Raw genomic sequence first — 13,602 nt, 5'->3', positions numbered from 1 at the left:
CTGAAAGACTGGAGCGATTGGGCTTGTATACCCTTGAGTTTAGAAGTCTGAGAGGGGATCTGATTGAGACATATAAGATTATTAAAGGATTTGACACTCTGGAGGCAGGAAACATGTTTCCGCTGATGGGTGAGTGCCGAACCAGAGGACACAGCTTAAAAATACGGGGTAGACCATTTAGGACAGAGATGAGGAGAAACTCCTTCACCCAGAGAGTGGTGGCTGTGTGGAATGCTCTGCCCCAGAGGGCAGTGGAGGCCCAGTCTCTGGATTAATTTAAGAAAGAGTTGGATAGAGCTCTCAAGGATAGTGGAATCAAGGGTTATGGAGATAAGGCAGGAGCAGGATACTGACTAAGGATGATCAGCCATGATCATATTGAATGGTGGTGCAGGCTCGAAGGGCAGAATGGCCTACTCCTGCACCTATTGTCTACTGTCTACCCGAATTCATGTTCAGGACAATAAAAATTATAATAGTTAATTCTACCTTGTAACAATGATTACTGTTAAGTACATCATTGGTTCTAAGATACCTTGGAGCTTCTAAATCTCTTGAAAAATGCTATGACCCTCCCGAAAGAGCATTAGATTCCATTCTTGACAATTGATAATGGTTCCATGGTCATCAATTGTTTGATTCTTAATTCCATATTTTCATTAAATTCTCGTCTACTTTGGCAATGTTGAACCCAGGTCCCCGGAACACTACCTGGGTCTCTGGATTAATAGTTGAGAGTGTGGAGCAGGTAAATTGATGTTTCGGGCTGGAATTCCTGATGAAGGGCTCCGGCCCGAAATGTCGATTCTCCTGCTCCTCGGATGCTGCCTGACCTGCTGTGCTTTTCCAGCAACACACTCTCAACTCTGATCTCCAGCATCTGCAGGCCTCACTGTCCTCTCCAGATTAATATTCTAGTGATAATGCCTCAAGGCGATTGCCTCCCTGAATATATATAAAATAAATTTTCTTTGTTGTGTAGAGTCATAGAGCATGGAAACAGACCTTTCGGTGCAACCAGTCCATGTTGAACATAATCCCAAGCTAAACAAGTCTCACCTGCCTGCTCCTGGCCCAGATCCCTCTAAACCTTTCCTTTTCTTGAAAAACCCCATCACAGGGAAAAGGCACCTCCCATCTCTAAACCTCATGACTGTACAAGCATCTGTAATATTACCACTCAACCTTCTATGTTCCAGAAAAGAATGTTCCAGCCTATCCAGCCTTATCTTTATAACTAAAAACTTTCATACCCAGCATTATCCTGGTAAATCTCTTCTGAACCTTGTCTAGCTCAATAATAACAACCCCAACTGGAGGTAGTACTCCAGAAGAGGCCCCACCTATGTCCTGTACGACCTCAACATAACGTCCCAACTCCGATACTCAAAGGTTTGAGCAATGAAGGCAGGCATGCTAAATGCTCTTTTAACTATTCTGTCTATACGTGTCGCAAACTTCAAAGAATAATGTATCCTGAACCCCTCGGTCCCTCTGTTCGACAACACTACTCAAGGCTCTACCATTGATTGTGTAAGTCCTGCCCTGTTTGTTGTACCACAATGCAATACCTCACATTTATCAAAGTTAAACTCATACTGTCAACTGATGTTCCCACTGGATTTAAAGATAAACTCCCTTTTGCTAATTTTTACTGTGAAGAAATCAATACCACTGTTCGTAAGATTCAGAACTGTACAAGCATTTAATTAAAACTGTTCATGCTGCTGATAAGCTAAAGCATGGCTTAAGTTCAATTTACTTTTTATTTGAATCCTAACTTCAAGAATGGGGATGAATAAGCTGATGTAGTAACAGAGAACAATGAATGCACTGCTCTGTGGCCTGAAGAGGACTCCTATACCTGAACACTAATCTTGGTTTCCACATCTCTGTGTCCATTCCCCTCTCCCATCCTCTTTGGTGAGGGAATTGCCTTGTGTTTAAAAGCAACAATAAAATTGATGATAGCTGCTACAAGTTCTTTACTTTAACATTGAGCATCTTCATCATTATCTAGTATAAGTGAATGGACTAGTTGAAGTCTTCATTCATTCAAATTAATTGTATCCAAGCCAGTCATACCGCTGTCCCCGAAGCAGAGCTGCACGCCTTTTATCATTATTACCATCTAAAGGGTCACTGATGCTCAGGCATGCCTCCAGCTCAGAGTCAGCTGCTGTCCAGCTCATGTGATCTTTGTGCATGCTACTCTAATTCAGATCATAGAATGGCAATTGCTATCAAGTTACCAAATTGACACACAGGCCAGGAATTTTCCATTGGATTTATTTGGCAGCTGGCTGTCAACCAGACTATAAACTTGTTAAACCTGCTGTGAAATGCAGTGTGGATTTGTCCCTCCTTTAGGGAAAGGAGCATCAATGGAAAATCCCCAGAATCATCAGGCTCAATATAGCCATTGGCGGGGTGAATAACTTATGTAACCAGAACAATGTTGATCTACATCCTGCATCATCGCAGCGTTCCACTGTTAATATTAAGTGCCTCCATTAGTGTAGGGGAGGAAAGAAACATCAGGTAGCTGAACAAGAGATGATCTCATTCAATAGAATTTCCCTCGGCTCAGAATGATCTAGGCCCTGAGAAAGTTGGGGAAATTGTGTGAGATTTCCAGCAAGGGGATTCTGAATCTCTCATAAGTGCAAAGAACCATTTCCCAAAGTGGTGTTGAACAGTGAGGTGAGATTCTCATAGTGAGTGGTGAGGTGCCAATTTACATGCATTAGCATACATCTAGGTCTCACTATTACCCATTAACATTTCATTAATAAATCAGTTCCCAATCCCCTAACAACCGGATAGAAACCAGACAATTCCTGACATGAGAGTCAGGGCAGTTCCCTGGTGATTCCAGCTCATCACTTCACCGTCCACATCTTCAACTTGGACATGTGGCACCAACATCTGAGGCCATTCTCCATGGGCAGCCACCTCCTGCAATCCCCGATCCACTGACCTTGGTATCTCACCTGCCTCACAGTATCATCATGGCTGATCTCCGTTCCACAATCCAGCTTATTGATTGGACCAAGTTGCATCTCAGGGCTGCCTGCTTGGTCTTACAGAGCTCAGTCACTTAATCCCTTTTTCAATGCTCACTGCATACTTGATCGTTGTCATCTCTTCCCTCAGCCACACCTTAATGGTTACAGTACTTCTGCCTTCCAATGCTACTTTACGTAGTCACGCAGTCATGAAGCTTGTCATGGTTGTCAGTGGTCATCAGTCAAGAGGGTAGGCATATTGCTGTATGGCACCATGCTATGTCAGGCTCACAGAAAATCATGTGCCAAACACACTACTTGTGCAACATCCCCAAATGACTGTCCATCTCAAAGTCTAAGGGGTGTAATCCTCAGTCAAGTCAAGAGCATCATCCAAGCATAGTCCAGGGGCTTGAACACGGTCAGTCATCCACTCGGGATGTGCACATTTAGGAACCCATTTCACAACAGTCAAGGGAATGGAAAATGGTCAGTCCTGATGTGGGGGTGGGGGGTGGGGGGTCAGCAGAATGGGGCTGTTATCTGGGAAACTACTATGTTTGGGAACTCAATGTTGGGGATTAGAGGCAGAAACCCAGGAGGCAGATGGGAGAGAGAGATGGAGAAGGGGCGATCTTCAATATGCAATGGGGGTGCATGCTAGTGCATGAGAGGGCATGAAATACTGTAGGATGTGGAGTTATCAGTTGTTACCACCACCAAGGTCTCGATGATGCAGGATGGTGAACATGACCACATTGTAGAGGCAGGACTCAGGAAGAAAAGATAAGAGGCGTGGACTTAATTCCAGGCAATATTTGGCAGCATGTGGAGGGTCAATAGTGATGGGCTATCCAAGGACTGCCAGGAAGAATGGGACATGGTGAGTCGGGGGCACTCATGCTTACCAGGCTGAGCCTGAGATTCAGTGCCAAGTGCAGCTTGTGTTGCCTGCCATATTGAATCGACTCCTGAATAAGAAGTATGAATGGAAAACGGCTGCCACAGCACCTGGAGTGGGTGGAGCCTGTGTTTCTTGCTGTCCCGACATGTGGGCTCCACTCATAAGTGACATGAGGTCCTTCAAGGAACAATTGCAGCAATCAGGCATTTGCATAGTATAAGGCTGAAGATATCTGCAATTATCGCATTGTGTGTGTGAAATGCATGCAGTATCCCACTATGTGGGATGCAGATGCTAGCCACAAGTAATCTCAGCCATGTCATTGGTCATTACTGATTGAACACAATCATCTCGGTGAAGCAGAGGTAATCACCGGTGACCTTCACAGTGACATTTCACTCAAGCACAAAGGCAATCTAAGATCTCATAGACTGCACAAGGACACGGAACTGATTCCCACTCACTTTGAACTGCAAGTGGACTCCTTTATGTGCATTTATGCCTTTCATGGGTGCACAAGCTCTCAGTATTCATGCAGCTCTTAAATTCTCCTACTTTGTGATATACCTGGTGCTGCATCCATTGGAATAAGGTCCAATATCAGACCATCAAGTAGAGACATTCCGCGGCCCTTTTTGTCAGTGTTCCAAGTCCCGCTGCATGGTGGAATACAGTAAACTGTCACTTGTGAATGATGTGGAAGGTGACTACTCACACCGACGATGACTCTTTCTGTTTCTTCTGTTCCTGATAAAAGTTCAGGATAAACCTGACAGATGTTTACAGCTACAGCAGACACCATCGCCACTGTTACAGTGATGTGATGAAAGTGCTGGGACACAGAGGAGGGACCAGATGCACCAACGATCCCAGTGGCAGCTGTCAGGTTGCAGCCAGGGATCCCCTCAGAAGGCACAGAAGGTACCGGAAGGCCAAAAGCTTTCGGTCTCAATGGCATTTCCTCCAGTTGATTGAGGTACAGTGTCAGCACAGACTGAAGAATGCCCTGAGAAACCGTCAGAGAACCATGCCACGTGTTGGAGAAGTACCTACAACATGAAGAAGTGGGTGGCCTTCCTATCCTGCTGCCTGTCAGGATAACAGCCGCAATGAACCTTTATGAAACTGATTCATTCAAAACAGCCTGTGAGTGATCTCTCAACCTTTGGCCCACAAGTGCCGAAGAGCTGCTAACAGCAATGTGCGCCCACATCCCATGACTGCATTTCTTTGCTCTGTGATGAGTTCAGTGCTGCAGCCCAGACAACAGGCCTTGCTAATACTGTAGACTTCCTCCAAATGCAGGGCATGATAGGCACCACATTGAGAAGGCCACACCATAACGCAACCGAGTTCATCAATAGAAAAGGCTTCTATTCCAGTGGGGTACAAGTCAGCTGTGGTCATCAGTATCACATCTTAGAGGAGTGTGTCCAGTACCCTGGGAGCTGCCATGATGCCCGGATCCTTGAGAGATCTCAGGTTCATGCTACATGAAAGATGTCAGAGCCTTAGCAAGGCTTGTTACTAGGGCACAATGGCTACCCTCTGCCACCATGGCTGATGGCTCCATTGCATTCACTTCTGACCAAGGCTTGGCATAGTTACATTGCAGCTCATTCTTCCTCCAGGGTCAAATGGAGCCAACAGTAAGTGTCTGGGATGGACCTGGAAGGGCAGGATAGTATGGGCTGAATGTGCTGCATTATTCTAGCAGGAACTGCTCTGCACAATGGGAGCAGACAGAGAGGGGATGTGATGGAAGCTAAAGACCTGATGGAATGGGAAAAATCTCCCCCGGATGAACTTTAGGCTGTTGAGCAGGAGAAATATCACCTTTTACGTGATAGAACAATGCAGTGTGTGGTGCAACAAACCAGACAGGACTTATCTGATACATGGCTCCAGTAAATGGTGCTTGAAAGGCAAGCAACCCTTTCTGTCATGTGAGACAAACTCTGATCGAGTCCATTTGTTTATTTGTTGATTTTTACAGTTGCTGAATGAAAGTCGGTGCCTTCAAGTGTTTGAAGAGTTTCCAGTATTGTGTTGGCCCCATGTTAAACTATTGATAAGATGTTGGGTATTAATGATGGTAGCACTGACTAAGCTAGATGTGATGTGGGATTAGGGTTAGGGTTAGATTTACAGTCAATTGTAAGATGTGATGTGGTTAAGGACAGCTCGGCTATGTGGCTTAGTGCTTAATTTGCAAAACTGTAGAATTATGCTGTTCTATGTTCAATGAAGTGTCAGCCCTGGCACCCATGTGTCCAGTGGAGTGTTAGCTTGTGGTGGCTGTCTGACTACAAGCACAGTGAAGGACAATTCCACACTACCAATGCTTAATCTGGTGAATGGCTAAGGTTCAAAGATATCACTGGAGACCCGGGGATATCCTGGCAGTGATGTGAACTAGCACCGACAGCGAGTGGGAGAGTAGGACAAATGCAGCACCATCGGTGCATTGTACATCATTAATGGGATGAGAATGAGATGATTGTAAGAGAAAGCTCAGCAGACCTTCGGGAGAGATGCCCTCCATGAAACATGAATAAGTGACACTCAGCTGATTTCTGATATAATTCAGCCTTTAACTTTAATGACTTTGGTCTGTTCCTAAGAATGGGGTGAATTTCTTAACTGGAAGAGAGTGCTTTGGTCAAACTGGACTCCAATTTTGAAATTTATAAGACAAGGCAGACCAGTATGTGTCATTTGCAAGTTTCACTGTTTGCTTTTTATCTTTCTGGAAGGTTTATGTTAGTTCTGATCACAGATTAACATTTTAAAAATCTTAACTCAATTGGAACCCACCCCATTTTGCATTGAGTAGTTACAGGATAAGGACTGGGCAGTCAAGTATTGTCATGAGCTGGCTTGGCACTTGGAATATTTGATGCTGGAAGCCTCTGAGTTCATGTGCTTTGCAATTTTAATACCGAGCTTGTGGCCTTCCCAGGCTTCAGTAGACCTGAAAGCTGAAGAGAATTGAGAAGATCTACGGGAAGGAGATTTACACCATCAGAAGGAAAAGTAGGTATTCATTGCAACCTTGCTCAATTCTGTCATCAAACAGCATCCCAATACAAAGATGACTACAGTTGAAAAGAAGGATTGAAAAACTGTTATCCCTCACCAAACATCTCCCAGGAATGGCCCATCCAGGTTGGCCACCATAACTCCCCGGGTGCTGAAGCAGTCCTTGCCTGCTTGCAGTAAAACCTGGACAACATTCAGGTTTGGCTGATAAGTGGCTAATGCCAAGGCAAATACAGTGCAAGCAAGAAGGAATCTAATCATGTTCACTCGACATTCAATGGCTTTACCGTCACTGAATCCCTCACTGCCAACATTCTTGAGGTTAACATTGACTTTAAACTGAACTGTTATAGTCATTAAAAAAAGGCAACTGTTTATATGTGGCAGGGAATGCTAAGGAGTAACTCCCCCTCTGACTCACCAAAACCTTTCCATCGGAACCTAAGGACGAGTCAAGAGTGTGAAGGAATACTATCCACTTGCTGGAGAGTGCAACTCTAACAACACTAAAGAAGCTTGACGCCATCCAGGACAAAATAGTCCATTGGATTTACATCTCTTCCCTCACTTTAAGAACTCACAGCCTCAATCCCAGTGTACCTGGGAGCAATGTGTACAATCTACGAGATACATTGTGGTGACTCACCACTACACGGACTGTAGCAGTTCAAGAAGGCAGCTCATCATTACCTTCCCAGAGCAATTAGGGTTGTCAATGAATAGTTACACTCCATAATAAATAAACAAAACTGATCCAAATGTAAGGTTATTACATACTTAAAAATGTCTCTGATCATACCTGACAGCTCTACTCAGATAAGCTTTCTGTTTGGTTCTTGGAGTACAGTAAAGGTTTTTGTTAAAACTTGTATTGTTTATATTCTCCCATGTAAAATTCCTCAGCTTTTACTGGGAGTGCAATCTTTTACCATTAAATTATGTTGTAGATTAGCTGGTTGTGTTCAGATCAGATGGATATTTTGCCTTTTGCCAAAACAGTGTTGTTAAATGTGAACTGCCCCAGCTCAATTGAGTTTCTTTCTTCGCAGGAATTTTATTTTCCATCCTGATATTTCTGTTTGTGATATGGAAGGAACTTGTTGTGGATTTGGAAAGATACATACTGCTGGAGAGAAGGAACAGCTGCATGGATATCCTAGTCCATGTGCAATACGGATGGTCCTTCATGTTTGCGGCTGCTGGGATTCCTTTGGCCCTGCTTGCTGGTCTGTTATTCTGCCTAACTGGCCACACCATTGAAGCCCATAACAAATAAGAGATGGACACTGGTGACTGGAGCTGCTAGCTCTTCTGTGGTGCTAGACTATGTTCAGTTCGAAAATCAAAGCTAGTCTTCAATGTTCCAACAGATTTGAACTTATAATAATGTCTATCTTGTTTTGAGATTCATAGAGAGGTGAATTTTCAGAAAATATTTTGTTGTGGTTTGATGACACTTTAGAATATCGAAATTTGTTTTGATGGCACTGAGTGTGCTGAGGAGCGTCTTCTGGCCTAGACTGCAATTAATCATTTTAGCAAATAAGCACTTCACACATTCATCTGGCATATCTTGGTCCATTGTTTTAAGTTGGGCATTAACCCCATGAAGTAACCTGACAGAGAAACATCATTCAATCTAATCCATTGTTCACCCAGTACAATTATCAAAAGGAATTCCTCAGCTTTGATCTGATAGGACAATTTTTTTGTATTAGATTTTATAAAACCAAATGAAAACTGAAATTATGGTTTCAATAATGCTTTTATTCCATGACATTTGACTGAAAATACACACTATTTGGATATATCAGGTACCACATTTGGCTACATTAGATATCTTAATGCTTTTCTCATAATTTTACATTCACTGCACCAAATACACTGCACCAAAATGTTTCCTATCGCTGTTATTCAGTGATTGTTGATGTGGAATAAAAGCTTCACAGTAAATGGCAGCTGACTTTGATGTGTTTCTGACCAGCTCTTTATCCACATACTCTATAGCTGAATGTGAAAATGCATCCACGTATTTAGATCAATGACTGTTAGTGTATTATAATGTGAAAAATTTAATAATTGTGCTTCAAAAGCAGATAATTACTTAATAACAACTCTTGGAGTGCAAGAAGCTAGCTGATTTGATGCTATTGGTATGTTTAAATTTGCTGTTCAGTTTTCCATCATTATATCTGTATTGTAATAGTATGCTAACAAAGATTATCTTTACTGCACCAATGTTTACTGATTGTTCATGTGTAAGAAATATCGCATTGCTGCAAAAACACACATTTTGTATCACTTTGGGAGCAACACAAATAATCTTCTACTGCTTTGAAAATGCAAACTTAATCATTTTGAGAGCAGAAACAAAGCATCATTCATAAGAAGATTTTAGAGGGAAGGAACTCTGCACCACAACACAAGTATAATTTCAAAGAGAGAAGAATTAATCCACTTGCAAGACATCCGGTTGAGCAAGATTGAAGGCTATGCTAGAAGTTGCATCCTTGGCATTTATAAACACACAAAAGAAGTAGGTTGGATGAAGGTATCAGTGAAACATTTAACATGATGTTTAATTTCTCTTTCCTCTTACTTTAAAGCTGAGGTGAACTCCCTCATTTTATACGAATGCTGCTTGGATGGAGCCGTTTGAGTTTGTAATGACTCACAGTCATTTCCAGCTGACAAAGGAGCTTCCACCAATTCTTGTTCAAAGATTGTGTGAAGATTTTCCATGACACAGTGGGCATCTACAATAGGGGCTGGACCAGCATTTTGACACAGGAAGCCACAGCCAGGTGATTAGCAATTTTTGGGATCTTAGAATAACTGGCCATGGAAAGGTACTTAAAGTTATTTGACCATGAAGAAGGACCAGAATTGGAATCAGGAACACACTAATCTTAAAGCTTCTCACCACTGTAGAGAAGGGAATCTTTAAACTTGTCCGTGAGCATTTTGAAGTGGAAAAGGATTTTCTCTGATTGATAAGTGTTATTCTCTTTGGGCATGAGTCTGTGGATTGTAAAGTTTTGTTACTTTCTAATGCACTGAAGACTTGCAAGTTCCCCAAATACTACCAAATGTCTCTTGTGAATGTGGTGCCATTGTGTCTCAGTGTGAAGGTTGTGCGGGTTCAGCGCTGTTTATTACCTTCATTCCTCGTCTTTTACCACAGATACACATTTCAACACAACCCACAGGCAATCACTCCGTCTCCCTGCAGTAACGTTTGCACCATGAAAAATTCAAATCACAAGCATCATTGACACAGAAACGTCCTTGATCGGAAACGTTGGTTGGGTGTCCTGCAACAGCTGATTAACTAGTACAAAGGATTCAGCACTATATTTAGAAAAGATGAATTGATTGGATGAACTGTGGTTTCTACACATCAAAACCTGCAGGTGGCCCAGCAGGTAAATGAAGACATTAATCAAAGTGAGAGTGTTGTCTATGAAGAGGACATAAACTGAGGCACTTAACACAAATTCATGGATCAAAGATTGGAGAACATTGATCCTCCTTTGATCTGACTCACCTGTTAAACCTCAGACTGACTATAATGTGGTTTGATCGGAAGAAAAATTCAAATGTCACGGTGCCTGCTGTATATCACATGAAGCGAGCTACAAGGGAACACAGACGGATTACAGTGATGTGTCATCTTCCATCTGAATCAGTCTTTTGGACTAGGTAGTCACTTATAGCTGATCTTAATTCATACAAAGATTCAGGTCTGATTACATTGTAGTGTTTTGGTTCTGATGTTAACTCCATTCTGAGTAGGGGCACTGCTGTAGCTTTCCTCTCATGCAAAGCCAGTGTCATAGAGTCATATTGCATAGAAACAGACCCTTCAGTCTTTACAAAATTACTTTCTTGACCCAGGAGGGCATTGTCCTTACAAGACATGGGAACGAGATATGGTTATCTATCCCTCAGAGCTTGCATCGCTTCAGAGAACTGCAGCATTAATCCCTGCAACAAAACTGGCAACAAAACTACCTCCTTTTGCACACTTATGTACCTCACCAAAGAAAAGATACATGATCCTTTCTATGTATTAAAGATTTGTTGTTTAGCGCACTTTAGTTGGTGCTGATCTGCAACACCAGATGATGGATCTGGACACCTCCATCATTGCTTCACAGAAATGAGAGAATTATAGAAGCTCACTGATACAGAGGAGCCTATTTAGCATACCCTGCTGCTGTTGGTTACAGAATATAACCAGCATAATGCTGCCTTCCAGCCCTGGATCACAAACCCTGCAGCTTGCTGCTCTTCAAGGAAACATCAAAGTATTTCTTACATGTTGCGACAGTTACTACCACTACAACTTGTTCAGGCAGTGAGTTCCAGGTCCCCTCTATGCCCTGGCTGAGGAAATTATTCCCCATCTGTCCTCTAATGCTTCTGTCAATTATTTTAAATCCATGTCTCTTCCACTACTCTCAGCCCGCATTTGACAATTTAGATGTGATTTAACATGCCAGGATTTTTTGGAAGGAAAATGAGAGAGATGAGGAAACCTATTTTATTCTATGTTTGTACACTTTATGCAACATGTTTCGATGTAACAAATCCCTGGTCTAAAACTTTGCTCTTACTTGTTTTAGGACTATTCTTCCCAATAGTTATCCAATAGTTGGGTCAGCGCACCAGGCCTGTTTTGAATGGGAGAAACCCATTCTATTGAAGGGATTTGACAATGATCACTCTGAGGTTAGTCTGTGCGTTACAGATTTCCCGTGCACTGGGACAGCAGAACGTGACTCATTAATGGTAGATCACTGGGTTCCCAGAATGTGTCAGAATCTTCCTGTGTATTGAACCTTGATCCTCTGGATTTGTAGAAATGTTTTTGCTTTGAGCTTCTATTGCTTTGATAATTGTGATTCACTGGTTTGGAAAGAAACCTTAAACGAAGCGTGAAGAATGCACCATGAAAACTTCAATCATCTTCTTTATACATTTCAGTACTGCCCTTTGATCAATCACAATGTAATCTCAGACAGCAGCTTGGAAAAGGCTGGAGCCAAGAAAACAATTCAAGGCAGGTTTAGTTTTCACTGCCATAGGAAGAGTGATGATATTCCCTGTAAACACTATCCAGATGTGCAGTCAACTCCTATCAGAATGCTTGAAATTGGCATCTTTCTTTTTAACATGAAACTCCTCAGACCTATTGCCCCTGAGGCAGCTCCTACTATAGTAATCTCATACCATCATCCACCATGACCATTCTCACCTCTCCTTCTCTCCTTGTAGCCTCACATCCTCATCTTCTGCCTCAAGATATCAGTAGCCTAGCAGCGATTTGAATGAAGGAAACATTATAAAGTGGCAAATTGGCTGGAGTCTGCCAATGATGGCAACCTTTGCTCATGTCTTAAGCTTATTAAGACAGGATGGACTCCAAAATAATGGGTTAAGAGCCAGTTCTCTTCAGTCCTGAAGACTGATCCCAAAACCTACCTGCCCAGGCCCCTGGCAATGGTTGCCCTTCTCACAGCCCCTCCACTGCTCCCACTTTTCCTTATTCTTTGCAGACGAATCTGACAGATGGATTGTGACCCATTGTCTTTAAGTGAGTTGAGTGGACAGTGTCGGGCAAGATATGCCCTGATTCCTGACTTGTTCCTAATGGTGATGATCCTACCTGCTGGACAGGCCACTGCAGAGCCAGATGACCACTCCGCAGACTACAGAGGCATGTGCACCCTGCTTGAGACCACCGTGACCTGATGGCTTCCTTTGGGCAATCCCCTGGAGTGGTATTGAAAGCTGCCCTTGACAAACTGTGCCAGGAGCCCCCGACTGACAGCCCGCTCCATGGACATCAGACAGAATGACTTCACTAAGTTTTTGAGAAATGGTTGCTGCACATGCTGTGTGTTTACTGTCACGTGGAGAAGGTGTGAGATTGACCTAGCACCCTGACATACAACATAATGTACACCCCCATTGACTGAGGACTGCTGAGCAACAAGGCAAGCTGCCTGGTGGGCTGACTACATTTAAAACTGACAACATAAGGCAAGGCATGGATGCTGTGAGCCTGCAGGTGGGCGCTCAGTGAATACACTTTAAGAGGGCAAGTGAACAGCCCTGCGATGCAACCTGGTACAATCTGTGAGCTGGGTTCCTGTCCCCATGCAGAACGCATCCTATTGCGATTCCTATTGACAATGTACCCCACAGTGCAGGTTCAGAGTCGCTAAACATCCAACCATGGGTCAGAGAGGGTTTGGCAGATGTTGGATGTCAGTGTCTGGGGATGGACAGTGCATGGATTGTGCACTCTGATGGTGCAAGTGATCCTGGCGAACATGGAGGCTGGTGGCAGCCATTGGCACGTTGACCTCACCAGGTGCCAGCTCTAATTTCCATGTCATGGTTCCTTGGTGTCTCTCCTTGTCAGGTAAGATAAAAAGAAGCCGAATAGTACTGAGGCGACATTAATGAGGGTTTTAACAAGCTTTCATCCTCATCAAATTGCGACTCGTTACTGCCTCACTGCTTGGCAAATGCAGAAAAGATGGAATGGAGTGCTCCTGACATCAAGATAGCCCTGACTAGACTCCTCAAGCGAATTGCACCATTATGATCAGTGTTGACACATCACTCATACCTTTT

At 43.2% G+C, this 13,602-nt stretch overlaps 1 protein-coding gene across 1 annotated transcript in view; it reads left to right on the top strand.

Annotated features, from left to right (window-relative positions):
* The window catches only part of LOC122557105 (transmembrane protein 182-like), a 41,550-nt gene extending 32,362 nt beyond the window's left edge, over positions 1 to 9,188 (top strand). Inside the window, exon 5 of the mRNA XM_043704424.1 lies at positions 8,004 to 9,188. Within this exon, the coding sequence (XP_043560359.1) occupies positions 8,004 to 8,230 (227 nt within the window). The 3' untranslated portion in view covers positions 8,231 to 9,188. The remainder of the gene's footprint in view (positions 1 to 8,003) is intronic.
* Positions 9,189 to 13,602: the final 4,414 nt, after the last annotated feature.

The sequence above is a fragment of the Chiloscyllium plagiosum genome, chromosome 15 (genome assembly GCF_004010195.1).
Source record: "Chiloscyllium plagiosum isolate BGI_BamShark_2017 chromosome 15, ASM401019v2, whole genome shotgun sequence".
In the NCBI taxonomy this organism is placed as follows: Eukaryota; Metazoa; Chordata; class Chondrichthyes; order Orectolobiformes; family Hemiscylliidae; genus Chiloscyllium; species Chiloscyllium plagiosum.
This window is presented reverse-complemented; position numbering and strand designations above follow the sequence as displayed.